This window comes from Gorilla gorilla, chromosome 8 (genome assembly GCF_029281585.2).
Source record: "Gorilla gorilla gorilla isolate KB3781 chromosome 8, NHGRI_mGorGor1-v2.1_pri, whole genome shotgun sequence".
Classification (NCBI taxonomy): domain Eukaryota; kingdom Metazoa; phylum Chordata; class Mammalia; order Primates; family Hominidae; genus Gorilla; species Gorilla gorilla.
In genome coordinates this window covers 70,462,146-70,481,170 of record NC_073232.2, presented here as the reverse complement: position 1 = coordinate 70,481,170, position 19,025 = coordinate 70,462,146, and the positions used below count along the sequence as shown (strand labels likewise).

The following is a 19,025-nucleotide window of genomic DNA, read 5'->3' as shown; positions in this document are numbered from 1 at the left end:
CTCCTGCTGCCACCCATGCAGCCTCGCTTTAATCCATTTGTGTATTGGGCTTCTACCTAGGATCTAATTTCAAGATAAGGTTGTGCTGTTTATAAAAGACTGAAAAATACTCCAGCAGAGATTCTCAAAGGCCGCACCCAGTGCACTTGGAGATTCAATGCAAAAGGCTGTTCCAGGAAAATGCTCCAAATAGAGAGATGGCTCCCTTTCCTCTCCTGTTGGGTGTGCGTGTTCCCCCTTGCAGTTTGCTGCTGCCACAGCTGTCTTTCAGACACCCCTTAGGTACTCATGCAGTTTCCTGTAGATGTGATGTCAAAACGAATGAAATTCATCAAAATGAATGAAAGTCTGGTAAAGGGGATAGGGCGCAAGCACAGTGTTGAGATCTGCAGTGGAATTCTGTGAGTGATCCTGGAGCTCAGGAAAAGCAGGTCTTCTTGTGGTGTTGGGTCTGAGAACCAGAGAGACCAAGTGACTTTTATGGGAGCCATAGGCTCTTGGCCCCTTAAAGTTTCACTAAAAATCACAGACATGAGGCAGATTGATTAATAGGAGAAAAGTCATACACATGTACTTAAGGTGCATGCATGGGAGCCTTCAGAATGATGGTCCAGCTTCCCAGTGAGTAACAGAGACTTATATACCATTTTGAGGTTACAGAAAGAATGGGGCTTAGATTCTGGTGAAACAGGCTATGGAAGGAGGAGAGGCTTGGCTAGTGAAAGTGACCTTGTTATGTAGATGAAGCCTCCCTCAAAGAGACTTTTAAAGGTGTGGATTCTCAGTCTCTCCTGGATGTGGGGAAAGATCTGGAAAGGGGAGGGGGCCTGGCTGCATTAATGGAGATTCTCTACAGATGCAAATTTTCCCACTGAAGACACTCTGCTAGCCACTTCTTTCAGGATGGGCAAGTGGCAGCCATTTAAGAATACGTCAAAGAAATATATGTTGGGGATAAAATATTTTCATCTCCTTCCCTTGCTTAGGGCCATGAAGCTAAAGAGTGCTGGAGGACACAGAAATGTGTACCTCTCTCAAAGGAGAGACTCTCTTTGTGTGGAGCCAAGGTTCCCACCCTGTAAGGCTCAGGACCCAGCCCAGCAAGCTGGAAAAACCTCCCTTTGCTGCAGTGGGCCCTGAGCCACCTCCCTTAGCTTTGCTTGCTGACCCGCCTGCCCTCCCCTGGGATGATGTGCCCCGTTCTCTGCCCCAGCTGTTTACCCTACAAGCCCACCTTGCCCTTTATCCCTTCACTTTGCCATCTGCAGCCTAGGACTCTCCTTTACTTTCCTCCTGGTCTGTCTCCTCTGAGCAGCCGCCCCCAGCTGGTGCCATTCAGTCATGGCCGGAGACACTCAACACGTTGGTTGTGTCCTATAAATAAGCAGGCGTGCAGGGGAAAAGCACTCCTGAAGGCCAGTGAGGGAGAACCATGCTTTTCAAGTAGTATTACCCAGAGCTCTAGAAGATGAGGCTCTCTGCCACTACCACCTCACTGTCAACCACGGCAATCCCCTTTAATCTGTTTTGCATACATTTTCTATTTGAACAAAGAGTTCCACAGTTAAGAAAATTTCAAACCCATTGGAGGTCAATATTCTTGTAGTACAGATGGGAAAATTAAGGCCCAGAGAGGAGAAGGCATGCAACGAAGCACCCCAGAGCTCTTTAGGAAGCATTTTCTATGAATAAGTAACCACTGCCTGACTTATGGGAAATTCCACTTCTAAGTGTTCCTACTACATATGGCAAAATGAACTTCTTCCCCACACGCTATAGGAGACCGGAAGTAAATGTAAATCATGCCGTGTCGTGAATCAGAAGTCACAAACTGGAGCCTCACTGTCCAGTGGACTAGGAGAGGTCCCCAAACACTGGTGGGACTTTGACCCTAGCTGATGTCCAGGCTCTTGACTCCTTGAATTCCTTCCCATATGGGTCAGAAAATAGTGAAAGTACACACTCAAGAAGGGAGAGTGTGCAAGGGGGTTGGGAGCTGCTTCCTTTATGGGTTTCTTTAACCAAGGGGTGCAATATCCAAGAAGATTCCTGGAAAAAGGTGGAACTTTCTTGAAACTGTGGTGCCACCCATTTTTACATGAAATATGGGTGTTCTGGAACTGTCACGGTGCCTGTGGGTGTGTAATTTAGCATCTCAGAGAGTTGCCTGGTTAATGAGCATATAGTGAGGTCCTAGAAGAAACCTAGGTCGAATCCAGCACCATGTTGGTTTCAGTTGGTCTTAGCCAGCTTGGCCCACACTCTGATTTTTTTAGAGTCTTATGACCCCTAGCTTCTTATGACCCTTATTTTAACAGTTTCCTTTTGCTGGTCATGTGAAATGGCTGCCTAGAATTTTCTATTCTCCTGCGACCATCTGTATTATTCCTGTCTCACCACTAGGTGTATCTGTCTTGCAAAGATGTTTAGTTTATTTATAAACATATTTAAATATAAAATATTACATTAAATATTTGTTGTTTTGATTGGATTATGTATTGCATGAGACTTGGTCTGGGTTATGCTGCAGTAACAAATCCCTGATACACCAGTGGCTTGTCACGGCAGAGGTTTATTTCTCCCTCTCAGTCCATATCCAGTGTGGATTGGCAGACAGTTCTGGTCCACAGTCACTCAGGGACCCAGGCTGACCATCGAGTAGCTGCACGTGGCTTGAAACACGTGGCTTTCTGGGTCACCACGGTGGAGACAGGAGAACTGGAGGGCTGTGCACTGGCTCTTAAAGCTGCTGGCCTGGAAGGGACCCACAACACTTTTGTTCGCAGCTCAGTGGTCAGAATGAGGTCCACAGCCCCAGCTAGCTGCAGAGGGCAGGGGTGGTGAGCGACCACACGGGCATTCCAGGGACAGTGCATGCCTCTGCCAGCCAGCCACCTTTCAGTAGTGAAATATAGCCCAGAAAAATCCAGATTCCTGGCTTCTTATGAAACGCCAAAAGAGTTGCCCCGTCAAAGAAGGAATGTGCCCCCCATTCCCCATGGACCCCGTGACAAATGTCCCTCGGCGGAGTCACCTCCGTGGCCATTGGAGACTTTTATATTATTTATTCCTGCTGTATGTGCACAGCTTTGGAAGAGTAGCCTTGGAGGGAGTCTAGAAGCTTCTTGTATTTATTCAGCAATTTAACAACCATGTATGGACTTCCTGCGATGTGCCAGGCTTATGCTTGGGGCTGGAAACTAGTGGTAAAGCAACCCCCGCCCTCACCCCCACCATGCTCCTGTTCTCTTGGGAGGGAAGTCTAAACAAGAGCTGGGTTCTGCAGGGCCCAGTGGGGAAATGGGAAGAGACGATGGGGCAGAGAGGGGCTGCCCCAACATGGACTGGGGCTTTTCTGGCAAGGGTTTCCAGGAGACGCTAACATCAGAGGACAGGAGTAGTTCTGGGTTCTGAACAGAGAACAGCACTACAAAAGCCCTAAGGGAAAAAAAGCATAGGGCTCCTTAGGGGAGCCGTGAACTTGCTCAGTGAGCCCAGGGCTTAGAGCAGGAAGTTGGGGTGGAAGCTGGATACAGAGGAAGGCAAGAGAAAAAAACACTGCCTGTAATTTTGGGGTAAATCCAGCCCTTCCTGTAATGAGTTTGCTGAAAGCAAGACTTCGTTATGCTGAAGACCCACAGAAGCAGTGTGGGCTAAGAAACCCAGTTCCATGGCTCACCCTGGGCTGCACTAGGCTTCTGCCTTGCAAGTATATGAGGAACTACCCAGAGAGGGGGGCAGATCACTTCTTCCATGGGCAAGCGGAGGTGCCGAGGAACTGAAACTTTATGTTGAAATCCCTGTTGCCTGGCCAAGAAAAATGCAGCAATAAGTCCCCGGCTCCAGGCCTTGCTGCTGGGGGCCTGACATCTCTCCAGGCCCTGAGGTGCCTAACTCTGGAGCAAGGCAGAGGGGAGGTATGGATAGGATGATCCTGAGGTCATCAGGAAGCCCACTCCCTCAAATCCTTCCCCTTCTCCAGGCCAACTGTATTTCCCTGCCTCTTGCATCACAGGCGCATGCAGGGCTGATGCTAGCACAGAGGCCAGGTTTGTCACATTTGTGGGTGTCAAGCAAGGAGGGAGAGAGCTAACTGGACCGGTCCGAGTGAGTGCCTGAGGAGATGGGCATTCTGCAGGGATGGGCTCTGAGGACATTAATAAATACGACAGCAGGTGGAGCTGAGCTTGAGCCCCCCGCCCCCCGTGGCATTTGCACACACTCAGATCGGGAAGACATGATGGGTTTGTGTGAACAGATGTGGGGGAGTTGTGAATGAGCAGAGCTCCGTCGTGGGCAGGATGTGGTGTGGCCCCAGGCTGTGCCCCCTCCCAATGTGTCCTAATACCCCCAGCCCTGAGCTGCAACTTGGGAGATGGAAGGTGGAGGCAAGGTCAGCACTGGAGTATGTGTGTGTGTGAGTGTGTGTCTATGAGATTGTGTGTGTTTGTGTGTATGTGTGTGTGTGTGCATGTGTGTGCGTGTGAGCATGTGTGTATGTGTTAAGTGTGAGTGTGTGTGTTGAGTGTGAATGTATGTGTGCATGTGATTGTGTATGTGTATGCGTGTGTTTGTGTGTGTGTGTGTATGTATGTGTGTGTGAAGCTTTACCTCCCTGCCCGGCATGTAGGAGGCCTTGATGAGAGTCCTTGGTCACATTGACATGGGGGAGAGAGAGGAACAGGAAGCTGTGCAGATGCCAACAGGATCGAGAAAGCTCTGGTGGATTTACCGTCCGTGAAAGAAACCTGGGGAGGGCAGGAGTGGCTCCTCAAACCAATCAAGGCTGTGTGTGGAAAGAGGGAATAGTATGTGTCTGGAACAGTGTGTGTGAACCGCGTGTGTGTGGATCCACTAATGATCCTAGGGGCTTGAGATTACCTTGTTGCACAGACGAGGAAAGGAAGGTTTGGGAGTTTAAGTCACTGCCCGTGATCAATATAGAGAAGGTGCTAAGAGACCAGAATCAGGGGTCCGAATGCTTGTGCTGGAACAGTGGCTTTTCTGCTTACTTGCTGGTAATCTTGGGCAAAGTGCTTAAGCTCTTGTCCCTGTCTTCTCATCTGTAAAATGGGAATATGGTGATACTCACCTCACAATATTGCTGTAGGGACTGGAGGAGATAACTCAGAGAAGATGCCAACCATTTACAGCACATAGGAAACAAAGTGCCGACTAACCCACTGCCAGGACAGCCAGTGATGGGCCACTGCCTGGCTGAGTGGGAAGGCAGGAGAGAGGCCCAGGGTAGCTCTGGAGGATTGCAGGAGCAACCGAGGCAGAAGCCATTAGTCAGGCTGTCCCTGCCAAGGGAAGGGAGCATGTGATCTAAAATGCTTAGGAGATGGATCTGGATTCCTGGGGATTATGGAGAGTCTTCTGGGGTGGGCGGCTGAAAGGACCAGTGTCACTGGCTCAGCATGACCTTGCCCAACCAAGGCAGCTTGACTGACATGTGGCCATGTGGGTCTGGGCCAGACCCTTTCAGCCGCAGCCACCTTGTGCCAAGGCGGTGTGATGCCAAGGCCGACAGTGTCTGTGCCAGGGCTGCAGGTGTTGGGTGCTGCACTGGCCAGCACTCCTCCAGCTCACCTGTCTGTCCACCCTTCCTTGTCTTCCCAGCAAGTAACTTCTAGGTCTGCAGACAAGAGGAAGACAAGATGAAGGAAGACTGTCTGCCGAGTTCTCACGTGCCCATCAGTGACAGCAAGTCCATTCAGAAGTAAGCCTTGGTGTGCAGGTTGGGTGGGGGAGTCTTCACATTTGCCATCCCCCTCATCCTGGGCAGCCTTTAGGTGGAGGGGTTCTGAGCACTTGTTCAGAGATCTGATGGGGTGCCCTGGGGGACAGTGATGGGGTGCTTCTTTTTGAGCCTGTCCAATAGGGGATTCCCAAGCTACACATGACCATGGCTGGGAGGCATGGGCAATAGAAAAGAGGCTCCAGATGGCAGGCACTTTATACGAAATAAGTGTGTACAGGGCCTCATTATAACTTTTACATTGATTGCATGTTGACAAATAGTAATTTAGATATATTGAGTTCAATAAAATATGTTATTAATGCTGATTTCACCTGTTTCATTTTCCCCTCTGTATTAGGCCATTCTTGTGTTGCTATAAAGAAATACCTGAAGCTGGGTAATTTACAAAGAAAAGAGGTTTAGTTGGCTCACGGTTCTGGAGGCTTTACAGGAAGTGTGGTGCTGGCATCTGCTCGGCTTCCAGGGAGGCCTCAAGGAGCCTCCAGTCATGTTGGAAGGCGAACGGGCAGCAGGCACTTCACATGGCGAAAGCAGGAGCAAGAGAGAGGGAGTGGAGGGTGGTGCCACACACTTTTAAATGACCAGACCTCGTGTGAACTCAGAGCAAGAGCTCACTCATCACCACGGGGATGGCCCAAGCCACTCATGAGGGATCTGCTCCCATGATCCAAACACCTCCCACCTGGCCCCACCTCCAACACTGGGAATTACAATTCCACATGAGATTTGGGTGGGGACACACATCCAAACCATATCACCTCCTAACATGTACTAGAAGATTGAAATTACCAGTGTGGCTCACATCCCATGTCTGCTGGCCCCACGGCCCCACAGAGCCCAGCTTGGGTTCAGGCAGCTGTCCAGGCCTCCCCTTCCTCCAACATTAGCCAGGGCTGTGGCTTTCCCTTCGGGAAGGGAGACAGCGTTGAGGGAAAGTGGCTTACTGCAGACTTCAGGGCCTTACTCACAGGACCATCACCTTCCACTGTGCCTTTGGAAAGTCAGGGTGGGGAAGAAGCAGGCACCCCTCAGGGTGGCCCGCAGCAGCCACAGCAGGCCTTGTAGGAAGTGATATGGGGAAAAGCAAGAGGCTGTACAATGCCAAAAGCAAGTCCAGGGCATTTATGGTGAGGAAGCAACGCAGGTGGAGGGCAGGGAGGCTGCCAGGGCCTTACCTGTGATAGTGAAAGTGTCGGCACCCTGGACATCCTGGACCAGATGCAGGCCTGTCCCGTGAGTCTCGCCTCCTCCTCAGCCCGACCCCCATGCCCCCCACCAGGGCAATGTGCAAAACCATCCGGGTGCATCGCGATGGCAGTCTGGTCTCCTCTGGTTATGCCTGGCCGGCGAGAAGGGTGCTGTCACACTCCTGTTACAAATGAGGAAACAGAGGCCAGGGAAGCCAAAGGCCAGAAGCTGAGGCCCTGCCACACCCTAGGAGTACATGTGTGTCTTTCCCTTTTTAGGTCGGAGCTCTTAGGGCTGCTGAAAACCTACAACTGCTACCATGAGGGCAAGAGCTTCCAGCTGAGACACCGTGAGGTGAGCCTGTTGCTCTTGTTCATGGGGTCACCATGTACCCTGGGAGGCCCTGCCTGATACCTGTTGTTTCAGGGTAATGATGAAGACCATCCCCTTCACTCTCAGCAGTGAGCTAGTTTGGACAATAAATTATATGGTCACTCTCATCACTCACCTCTGACCCTGAGCCAGGGACCAGGTTACCAGCAGCCAGGTCATCTCCCTTGCAGAGGGTCAGCGCATCCCTTCCAGAGTTCCCAGTGGCAGAAATCACCTTGGGGGTCTTCCCCCTTTCCCCTTCCCCCGAGACCTTTGTCCATGTGAACTGCTGCTGAGAACAGGTCCATCCTCAGCCCATCACACCACTCAGCGGACGAGAGGAGTCAGTCCCTCTCTGTTCCCTGCTGGTCCTGCCACATATCTGCAGGGTCTCACCTGTGGCCCCTGGTCCCCAGTACTCTCATTTGTAAAGTGGGGTGTGGGGCTACACAGGGGCTTATAGACTCTTATGCTCACAGCAGGCATCGCAGGTGTGGGGAGTGGGTCTCCACTCAAGGAGTCAGCCGCCCATCAGATCAAACCATCCCTACTGTACAGGACCGTGGGCCTGGCGCAGCCAGATCCTTTCTGATTTTTCAAAAGAGGATAGAGTATCTGGAATTTCATGAGGAATTTCCCAAATCTTGAAACATCATGTGGGCTAAATACATGTCTGATGCCAAACACAGCCCTTGGGCACTGGCTGGACTCTGCAGGGCCTAGGCTTGGGGGACCACCCACTGGGCAGGGCAAGTGGAGCCCTAGTCTTGCGGTCATTCACATCCTCTGATGTTTCATGCGGGAATCTTGATTGGGTTTTGTGGCCCTATCTTGGTCTAATTCAACATATTTGTACCGCCTAATGGCAAGTCTTATCGTGGTAAGGCTGTTTTTTGGGGGGGTTCTGCAGTTGAGATTGGGTTGGCTCCCAGACTTTCTCTCCTCACTAGTCTTGGCTCACTAGTCCTAGTCCTCCCTCTTCAGTAACTCAGACACCCTTCTATAGCTCCCAGGCCAGAGCTAGCCCACGCATCCAGGCAACTCTGGGCAGCTGGCGGTTGCCAGACAGTGGCAGATCAGAGGGCCGGCCGGAACCTGCTGCCAGACGGCCTCAGCCAGCCCCTGAGGCGTCCCCTCGGCTGGCCAGGCCAGACGTCACACCCTTCAGGAGCTTCTGGCTCCTGGTCCAAGCTATGCTGGGCTGCCTGTGACCACCAGGCATGGTACAAACCTCACACTCTGCCTCCTTGACCTGCCCAGGCTGCGAGGCCCCACAGCTTGCTCCCCTCCCTCTCCTGCCATCCCACCTCCTCATGCTCGCTTCTGTGACACCTGTCTCACCCTGCCTGCCCCAATCCTGCACTCCCCAGGCCAGGCACCCTGTGGGTCCCTGTGCAGAGTTGGTGGGTGACTTAAGCAGCAGGTGTAGGCCTGGAGAGAGTTGGGGTGAGTCCTCAGTCCTGAGCTCCAGTGTGCTGGGTAGAGGGAGGCATTGGGGAGAGGGTGATGGCGCCACAGGGATTTCTACCTGTGCTGTTAACACACGACACTTCATATCTTCTGGTGGAGGCCTGGGGTGTGGTCACTGCTGTTCTTCAGCTCTGGCTGTTCAGGGATTGATCTAAATCCCAGGAGGCTCTCCACAGGTGGTCCAAGCACCAGCTGCCCTGGGAACTGGTTGGATATGCAAATTCCTACCACACCCCTCTCCCAGCCTGCTGAACCGAAAACACTTAGTCCTCCTGTCCAAGTTTTAAGGAGCTCTCCAGGGCATTCTGGTGGAAGGTCAAGTTTGAAAACCACTAGTAAGAGCTTAGTTTTGGCACTCGGGATTCCCCAAGATAATCCCCTCTGTAGGAACAGTTGTCGGGGGCAGGGGCGCGGGAGCGGGAAGCCCCAAGAGCCTCCACCCCGCGTTTGTGGTTTGTGTGTGTTGGTGTATGCTGCGGGACAGCCCACATAGAGAAGTAGGGGACTCTCGGGCTGGGAAGAGGTGTTCTTGACAGCCCTTAATGATAGAAAGTTAACCCACCAGGGGGATTTTCCTGTCCCTAACGCTGAAGAAAGTGTAAGGGTCTGACCTGGTCTCCATGGAGTCAGAAAGCACCTTTCAGGAAACTTCTGTAGCCTTAACAGCCCAGGGGGTACCGGCCTGAAGAAGTGTGTGTTTTTGCTGGGTCACAATTACCACATAAGACGAGGCTTTAGGCTGTGACACTGATAGGCACAACTGATCCCTGGGGCACCGAGCCCCTCCAGGTCTGCCACCCTGTGATGCACCCACCACCACCTCCTGGGCCACTGGGCACTTGCTGCAGGGGCAGGTCCATCCCAGGCCAGTCTCTCCTCAGGCACCACAGGCCCCAAGGGCTGGGCAGACAAGAGGAACAGACACTTCCCCAGAGAACCTCCAATGCACCAGGCACTTTGCCTCTCCTTTGTTTAATATAAGGTGATATAGGAATGATTATTTTCCAGGCAAAGAGATGGAGGCTCCCAGAGTTTAAGTCTCTAGTCCAAGGTCACATTGCAGTAAATGAAAGGTGCTGGCCATGGCCCCAAGCTCACAGCCACTTACAAAACAGCAATACCGTTTCCATTAGGCTTTGGAGGTCTCCACCCAGTATCAGTGAACAGGTCTCAGGGACACAGGGTGCTGTTTGTTGCCCTTGAGCCCCAAGCTAAGGGGCTCTCAGGCTGGCGAAGGGCTCACCACCCGGGGCGCGCTCCCAGAGCCGCCTGAAAGAGACCCCCCATGTTGTCACTGCCCCTCACCCGCAGCACCGGCAGCCTTAGCAGTACGGTTTGGGGCGCCTTCTCCTCCACTGTCTCATCCCACTTCTCCGAAGGTGGGCAGGGCCACGCCCTGGGACCAGCGGCTCCTTGTGAGCCTTCTCCCCGCTTCCGAGGGGCTAGAGGAGGGACGCCTTCTCTGGAGGCTGAGGCGCCGACTTCCTGTATCATGAACCTCGCCTTTGGGATAATTTTGCTTGTATTACAACAAAAAGCCTGAGCAAAGGGGAACAGTCTGTGCCTTTTGAAGATGGCAAAGGGCTTTAGCCAGGCTGGCTGGTATCTCAACAGAAAAAAGGACCGCCCGGAAATGTCCTTGTGTAAACCCATGGCTCTGGACAAGCAAGTGAGCCCCAGGCGGCAGGACCTTTTCTGGGGACTGTGTGCCGGCCCCGCCCGCCTGGGGCGCGGCGCCGAGGCTCCGGGGCGCCCCCTGGTGACCGCGGGCGCGCTCCACATTCAGTCCCGCTCCTCGGCCCAGGGACCCCTCAGCAATGCGAGAAACGGAAGGGGCTTCCCCTGGTCCGGGGGCTCTGTCTCTCCCAGGGGTGCGGAAAACCAGCATCCCGCCTTGAGAGAGTTGCCCCGTCCCCTCTCCGAAGGCCTGGCAGACCACTGGCCCCTGGAGTGACTGGCCAGCCCCACGAACATGTTTTCTGGGAGCCGCAAAGCGCTTCCCAGCCTGCCCGCTCTGGGCAGGGCCTTGTGTCCCACTCACTCCCTTCTTCGCCTCCCATCCCCACCTTCCACCCCCAGCCCCACTCCCCTCTCCACCTCCCACCCCCACCCCCACTTCCCTCTCCATTCCCTTCTCCAGTCCCCTCTCCACCCCCAGCCCCACTCCCCTCTCCATTCCCACCCCCACCTCCACTCCCCTCTCCACTCCCCTCTCTACTCCCCTTTCCACTCTCCCCACCCCCACCCCAGTGGCAAGTAGGAAGGAGAATGTAACTGCTCTACAAGGGCCCCACCAGGAGGCTTAGCTTGAAGGGAAAGGAATTCCCTTGGGCCTCTCTGCAGGAGCCTGGGACACTGCCAGAAGCCTCGACCACAAACCTGTATTCTACTGGGAGGGAGCGCCTTCCAAAAGTGCCATTGACCTCTTTCACACAGCTGGGCATTAGTGAGGAAGCCCGGGGATGGTCTCCTCAAACTGCCAGACCTCCCCGGATGCAGCAAGGTGGCTTCTGAGCATAGGGGAGTCTGCTGACCTCATCCTAGTTGCCGGACTCTCCCTCTGACCCCGTTTCATGATGCTTTGCAGAAGGGGCTGTAGTGAGGCTGGGCCCAGCAAGCCTGGACCTCAACTCCTCTGCCTTGGTGGGTGGGCCCTCTGGATCTCTCCCGAGGATGATGATTGGCTAAAGGCTGCCCCACACGTTTGCCCAAAGTCAGGGACCTGCAGGTTTGAGACCACTACAGAGACACCGTGGGCTGTGACAGATACAAACATTTGTCTACAGTGCTCATAAATGCAGCTCCAAGTTCACATGCGCAGGTTCCCAGCCCTTGCAGGGTGTGAAGAACATTGCTGATGTCCCCATTTTATAGATAATGAAACTGGGTAATTGCTTGTCTGAAACTTTTTCCTTTTAATATGGTTTACATTCTATCTCCCGAGAAAGCACACTTAACAGAAGACAGATAAACATTTAATAAATCCAAAGCAATTAAAAATAGCCACAAAAAAAGAGAATAACCTAGATTGACAGCTCACAGAGCAAGGAGGTGGCAGAGACCTGCCCAGGTGAGCTTGGCTGTTGCCCCCAGCTCAATCTTCCTCCTCTCCTCTCTCTGTCCCTTCACCTCTGATCAGTCCCAGCCTGATTCCCGTTCCCTGATGCCTCACCTTCTTGCTGCCAGATGCCTCTAGGAACTAGGGTCCTTCAGACTCCAGATGCCCTGGCCTGGGCCTTAGGACATCTTGACTTCCCCGGTGGACAGCTGGACAGTGCCCTGCTCTCACCCACAGCTGGAACCCTGACCATGCCATGAGGCCCGTGTGGAAGTGGTGTAGGGGTGGGGATGGTAGGACTGAGTGGTACAGATTCCATCTTGGCCCTCATCATGGGGGAACTCTCCCAATGCCACCACAGGACGTATGAGTTGTAGCCAGCAGAGTGCCCCAGTGGTGCCAGGTGACAGTCCCCTGGAATACATTAGTGCATTTGCTAAGACTCCATGTGTTCTCTTGGGCCTCACAGAACATGGGCTTTGAGGGTGGGAGCCAAGAGGCAGACTTGGGACTGCCCGAGGCCTTGTTCTGAAACACCTGGGGGGCTGACACCCCACTACCCTCACACCCCTACCACCAGTTTCCCCACCAGCGATGACGGTAGCTACTCAGCCAGTGGGCTCCTATATGCGGTTACACGTCAGAATGGCCTGGGAGGCAGGTGCCAGTAATTATCCCCATATTACCCATGAGAAACTGAGGAACACAGATGTTAAGTAAGTTGCTCAAGGTGATCAGCCAGCAAGGATCAGAGCGAACGGGATTGGTAACATCTCCTCATGTGAGATAGGCTGTTATCATATTCAGAGGGGGTCAGTCTCACTGTGAACTGCCCAAGCAGGGGCCTCTGCAGAAAAGCATTTCCCTTTCAGAGACCTGCCAGGGGCAGTGACCACCATGGAGAAGACGAGAGGAGATGCAGACCCAGCATGCTCTTTACAGAAGCCTTTATTGGGGAGGGGTCAGAGTTCATGGATCACCGGGAGGTGCGAGTAGAGAGTTCTGAGGACACTGCTGGGGCGGGGGCGGTGGCGGGAGGCCATGGCTTGGGCAGGCTGCCCAAAAGTCCAGCTTCTTAGGTCAGAGCTCTGCTGCCCATCCCGCGGTGGTCTTGCCAGGGAGTGCCCAGGCATCCTGGCTTCACAGAGCCTCCCTCTGGGGGCCCCCCTGGGCTTGCTGCTGTCCATCTGTCTGTGTGGACCCCAGAGGCCAGCAGAGGGGCCAGTCCTCCTTGGCAGGTCCCTCTGGCTTGGCTGCTTTTCCTGGGACTCCCCAAAAAGCCAGTCCAGGGGGTCCACAGCATCAGCCATGGGCAGTGTGGGCTGCTGGCCACTGAAACGTGCGGTGATGTCTCGCAGGGACACGGCAGGGCTGCCCTTCCGGCAGGCCTGGGCTGGGCTGTGGGGTGGCCTGGGTTGGCCCTGGGCCGTGGCCTTGTCCAGCACAGAGGTGGGCTGTGCCAGTCGAGATATAGACCTCACGTAGTCATCCAGGCTAGGAGAGGGTGGGGGCTCCTGCCCAGGACCCCCAAGCAGCATCTCCTCCGTGGTCTCCCGAATTGTGGGCAGATGGGCCACGGAGAGCAGAAACCGGGACCTCATCACTCTGGCGAGAGGAGGTGGCAACCTGTTGGGAAACAGAAGCCTGGTGGTGAGGGCCTGCCATGTGTCCCACCGCCCCTCAGCGTCACCACACTCCTCTGGGGCTGCCTGTAGGAATCCGGTGCCCTGAGAGCAGTTCGAAGTCTACAGAGCCCGGACCAGAGCTCAGACTGCTGGGATCTTTCTTCCTGTTTAGGTTAAAAACCCCAAAGGCTTAAGATTTTATCATTATCGTTTCAGAATGTGCACAGATAAGAGAACCTAACCTAACAAACACTGGTCAGAGGAAGGCTGGGTTTAAAACCAGGATCGGCCACGCACTGACCTTGGGACCTTTGGCAAGGCCACCTCTCCAGGCCTCCACTTACCCATCCATAAAACAGGGTTATAAATACCCCTGGCCGGGATGTTGTAGGAAATGCATGAAATAACCCCTGAATCCCTTTATAAATGCAAAGCCCTCTACAGACAGCCCTGGTCTCTAACCCATAGGGAGGCTGTGCAAGTTCAGGCTGGGAATTGCCCTCAAAGATAAACAAAGCCCTTGTGTTTTGTCTCAAACCCAAGGGCAGCTGCTCCCTCTTACCTGGAGCTGAGGAGGTCTGGGGGTGGCAGGAGAATGGATGAGCAGGGACAGTCCAGTCCAAAGGAAGCCCCTGGGAAGCTTGGGGGCTGAAGGGTGGAGGGTCCGGCAGGGGGTCCAGCGTGGGGTCCCTGGGAGGAGGACAGTGCACTGAGTCTCACAGTCCACTGTAGCAGGCTCTTCCCTGAGCAGTGTGAAGAACCTTGGCAGGCAAGCTGCTTTTATACCTTCCCAGCAGCTATCAATCACTGTCACGAGGGCCAAAAATAGCCTGCTCAGGAAGGCTGTCTTAGGAAAACAGCTTGGTGGGCGGGGCCTGGCCCAGCTGCCAGCTTGGAGGTGTTTTTCTGCCTGTAGGAGGCTGGAGAATGTTTACGCTGCAGGGCAGGAAAGGGGTGGGTTCACTGCTGGTCAAGTAGGGGCACTGGGAGAGGGAGGGGTTCCACTGGGCCCTCACAGGTAGCCCCAGGGCCACCCCTGCCCCAAAGCTTGTTTCCCAGTCTGTATTACACCACCCCATCATGACTCCTGTGAAGTTGGGCCAGGTCCTTGGCAACTTTGATGAAAAATCAGCAGCACAGGACCCCAGTCTGGAGGCAGCTGAGGCTGGGTCCCTAGGCCTGCTCGTAGGAGAGACACACCCTGCTCCCAAGGGACCAAGGGCGGTCTGCGGGGTCTGACCCTGGTCTTCTTACACCCCAGATGGGGTGCTTTCAGAGGATTTGTTTGTTTACTTGTTCACCAGATATGAGGTGCTAGTGTGTGCTGTGACTGCACTAAGCAGAGCAAACGCAGCAGCGGACAAAGGTGTGGCCCCCCTGGAGCTCATATTCTAGTAAGGGAGGAGATCAAGCCAGAGATGAATGGTTGCTGTGATTCAGGCAACAGCAAGAGCTGCCTGAAGGAAAGCAGCACAGTGGCATGCTGTGGTGGGCTGCCGCCACAGGTACAGTGGTCAGGGGTGTCTTCCCTAAGAGCAGATATTGGAGCAGAAACCTGAAAAAAATGGGAAAATGCACATTCCAGGTGGTGGGGGCAGCACGTGCAAAGCCCCTGTGGTGAGGGCGCGCCGGACAGACATGCTCAGGGCACAGCGAGGGGCCTGCAGACTGGCCCATGTAGGAGGGGATCAGTGGACCTTGGGGTGGATGCTGTGTTTCCCTCTAGGAGGGAGGGAAAGACACTGCAGGGTTTGAACAAGGGCACTGCAGTCTGGCTTCTGCTTCAAAGGATCGCTGCAGCTGCTGGGACTGGGCTGGGGCTGGAGCTGGGGGGCTGCCAAGGAGCACCTGGGCAACATTAGAAAGCCACTGCATCTGTCCAGGAGTGACCATGCCAGCAAAGGAGACTGCCAAGGATGAGAGAGGCAGCCCCTGGGAGGCTCCTGCACTCCCCAGACAGGCCACAGATCCTCTGCCCCAGCCACAGCCCCACCTGGAACACGCCTGCCTGTGCTGCAGGTGGGGGAGAAAGAGGAGTCTTGAGAGTTAGCCCAAGCCTGAGCTCTGAGTACTGGGCAGACCCCAGACTCCCTAGGCAAGCAAGAGGGACCGGCAGTCCCAAGTTCTTGAATTCTAGGTGGGAACTCCATGTGCGCAAAGGCATCGGGGCAAGGAGTGCCTGAGACAGTGACCAGGATTTCAGTGGCACATGGCACTTCTCACCTTGCCCAAGCTCTTATATCTTTTGTAGACCCTTTGTCTAGTTTGCTGGCTCTTCTTTGAATTTATTAGCAATGAGCAGATTAGTCAAGAGACTAAAAGGAGGAGGGAGGTGGAGAATTCGCTGCTGGCTGACAGGGCTTTCCCTCCATTCAGATGCGGCCAAGCTGGGGGAGGGTGAACAGTGGGCGGCTATGTGGGGGCACACACGTCACCTGTGTAGGCATGTCTGGCCTGAGTCATGGCGAGCCAGCCTGTCCCCAGTACAGCCAAGCCCCCGACCTTGTCCAGGCAGGTCCTGAGGTCAGGGCCACCTGCTCAGCTTTCCTCCCTGTCCCCCTTCACTCGTCTTCCAGGGTGCAGTGCACAAGCACCTCCTCCAAGAAGCTCCATTGCATCTCCTTCTGCGTCCAAGCCTGAGCCCCTCGTGGCCGGGGCTGTGTCTGCTCCATCTTCCTCTGCCTGGGGTCCAGGGTGGGGCTGGAGCGCAGTGGGTCTCCATGAGTGAGCCATCGCCACAAGCTCTCTCCACTGAGAGGCACCCGAGACCAAGAGGCAAGAACAGAACCCCCCATAGACCTTTGAACTCCATAGATCCATGCTGGCCTCTCCTTCATAGGAAGCTCAGTGACACATCTGTGCTTGTAGAGCGCCAGTGAGTATCAAAAACAGCTCTGGTTTCTGCTTGTTTTCCTTTTTAGCAGATAGTGCAAGGTCATATCTGGAAGCTGTGTGTATATTTGATAACCTTTGAATACACTATTTTCTCTGTGGATGGCAGGATGTTTGAACCTAGAAACCCCATTTCTAACTTACCATGAAATCCACATTGTGCAGGGTCTTCCTGAGTGCTGCCAGGGATACAAAGAAGTTTCCATGGCGTCCCTGTTCTCACAGGGCTTTTAGTGCCAACGAGGAGAGAGAAATGGGATTTGTGAATCTAAAATATGGGTCAGAAATACTGCATGATTCCCTTATATAAGGAATCTAAAATAGGCTCACAGAGGCAGAGAGTGAAAATGGTGGTTGCAGGGACTGGGGCAGGGGAGGAGGAAGTGGGGAGTTGCTGTGCAGCTGATATAATGTTTCAGCTATGCAAGATGAGTAAGTCCTGGATATGGGCTGGACAACGTTGTGCCTACAGTGAACAATACAGTATTGTGCACTTAACAGTTTGTTTAGAGGGTAGTTCTTATGTTAAATGTCCTTATCACAATAAAACATAAATAAATAATAAAATTAAATGTTAGTTGAGATGGCAATGAGAGAATGATATTCAAAGTTAATTGTGGGAAGACTAGTGTCAGAGCACATTAGGAGTGTGTAGCTTCGAGACTGCGGCTCTGGGTAGAGGGCAGCCGAGGTTGCTGGCAAGTATTCTGGCAAATGACTCAGCTTGGCCAGGCTTACACACAGAGTGACCGGGATTGGCACAGAGGCCTGGAGTGGTCTCGCAGAGACAGAGGCCTGGAATAGGTCAGAGGCACTGAATCAAGGGCCCAAGGGGTGCCAACCAGCACTACTAGCAAGGTGCCTGCAGAGGAATCTGTTGATTAGGGCCCCAGGTTGGCAGCAGGAGAGAAGCCATGTCACCTGCAGACCTAGGGAAACCGAGGCAGGTTGGGGACATGGGATGAAGGCTGTTGTAGAAATTCTGGTATGGGATATAGGGCTAGTGATGTCTAAGCAGTGGTGAGAAAAGCAAGACCCTTTGTCAGCCCTGGCAAGTGGACGCTGCTGCTGTTGGAAGGCACCGGGAGAAGGGTGAGGCTGAGACACAGCTAGGACAGAGAGTGCCCACTTCTGCTCTGGTGGGCGTGGGACCCTGCTGGGCCTGGTGGCCATAGGACCTGGTGATGCAGGACCCCCTCCCAGGTGCAGTGTGGGCAGAGAGGTCCCCTGCTTGGCACGAGCAGACAGGCTGTGCGTCCCTGGAACCACTTCCTCACCGCGGTGTGGACGTGCCTGCCGGCCAGCAGCTGGGTTCCTGTGGGACACCTGACTCAGCCACTGTGTTCTGCGCTGTGCCCCTGGCCAGGCATGAGCTGAGCACATCTCAGGCTCCCTCCCACAGGGCCTGGTCACGCGCCCCAGGGCACGTAGTGGCTGATGGTCCTTCCTGAGGGGATGGGGCCACTCAGGAGGAGGGATGTGCAAGGCCTGAGTGTTCAGAGCATCCCATCCCTAGGGAGCACAGGGAAGGTAGGCAGCTGCTCTGGGGAAAGGGCTGATGTGTGGACCCCCACAGGAAGAAGGGACTCTGATCATCGAGGGGCTCCTCAACATTGCCTGGGGGCTGAGGCGGCCCATCCGGCTGCAGATGCAGGATGACCGGGAGCAGGTGCACCTCCCCTCCACCTCATGGATGCCCGGACGGCCCAGCTGCCCTCCGTGAGTACCCGGTGGCTTCTGTGACACCTGCTCAGCCTGAGCTCCCTGTCTGGGGTGTGGGTTGGGGATATCCTGAGCCTCAGGGTGGGAGCCCTGTTCCCTTATGGGACACTGGCACAGGAGGGTGACCCAGCCTCATCCCCATGCCCCGTGACTGCCTCAGTCCACAGCCTCGCCCAGGGTGGCCTCTCCCTCCTTCCTGGAGAACGTTCCAGGCTCCCATGACCTCCATTTCTGTTTCTCAAACCTTCCTGCAAGCCACCTTGCTGGCAAGAAGGGACGACTACAGCCAGGGGGCCTCCCAACACCTATGCAAGCCGAACATGTCTCGCCATCTCTTGTTCTATCTTTAAAATTCACACGAATTTAGCCTCTTACTACTCTGTTTTCATTTTAATGTCAAAATTTTAAAAATAAATTTATCAGAATTTCACATTACATTTGTTTAATATCAGAATAATGTTTCTGTCAGGAGGAAATGGTCTCCTGCCTGCCTTACCATTCAATGCACATTTATCTCCTCCTCGGCCCACTCCCAAAAGACGCAGTTAGTGGCTGGGCCTTGCCTGCTTCTGCAGTAGTAACTCCTGTAGAGGGCACACATTCAGAGCTTTGCCCCCTTCAGATTTCATATGAAACCCATGCTGTGACAGCACCCACCATCCTGACAGCCCCAGCACATACCTAGGTGTCCCCAGTCACTCAGTGAATTCTGAGACACACAGAATTAGAGCATAAAGTCAGACTCCTTAGGAAGGCTGCAAGTGTGACTCACATGTGCCCCTCTTCGAGGTAAAGCACTCACAGACAGCAGTCGCGGCTGTGCCCGTGTATTCTCCAGGATCCCATCTGTCTTCTCTTCCCCAGGTCCCCTGGGCTACAGGGCTGTGCCCCATCATACCCACTCCTTCTCCAGCCCAGCACTAGCTACCCTGGC

The 19,025-nt window shown here is 54.1% G+C and overlaps 2 protein-coding genes across 2 annotated transcripts in view; one reads left to right on the top strand and one right to left on the bottom strand.

The window, feature by feature from the left end:
- Positions 1-19,025, top strand: part of RASSF4 (Ras association domain family member 4) — a 34,997-nt gene that overhangs the window by 4,849 nt on the left and 11,123 nt on the right. The window contains exons 2-4 of the mRNA XM_004049322.5: positions 5,623-5,722; positions 7,231-7,306; positions 17,946-18,088. Coding sequence (XP_004049370.1) covers positions 5,661-5,722; positions 7,231-7,306; positions 17,946-18,088 — 281 coding nt within the window. The 5' untranslated portion in view covers positions 5,623-5,660. The remainder of the gene's footprint in view (positions 1-5,622; positions 5,723-7,230; positions 7,307-17,945; positions 18,089-19,025) is intronic.
- Positions 12,783-14,354, bottom strand: DEPP1 (DEPP autophagy regulator 1). The gene is made up of 2 exons (XM_004049323.5): positions 14,040-14,354; positions 12,783-13,478 (listed from the first exon to the last, which is right to left on the bottom strand). Exon 2 carries the CDS (start codon positions 13,451-13,453, stop codon positions 12,815-12,817), a length of 639 nt encoding a protein of 212 aa, XP_004049371.1. The 5' UTR covers positions 13,454-13,478; positions 14,040-14,354; the 3' UTR covers positions 12,783-12,814.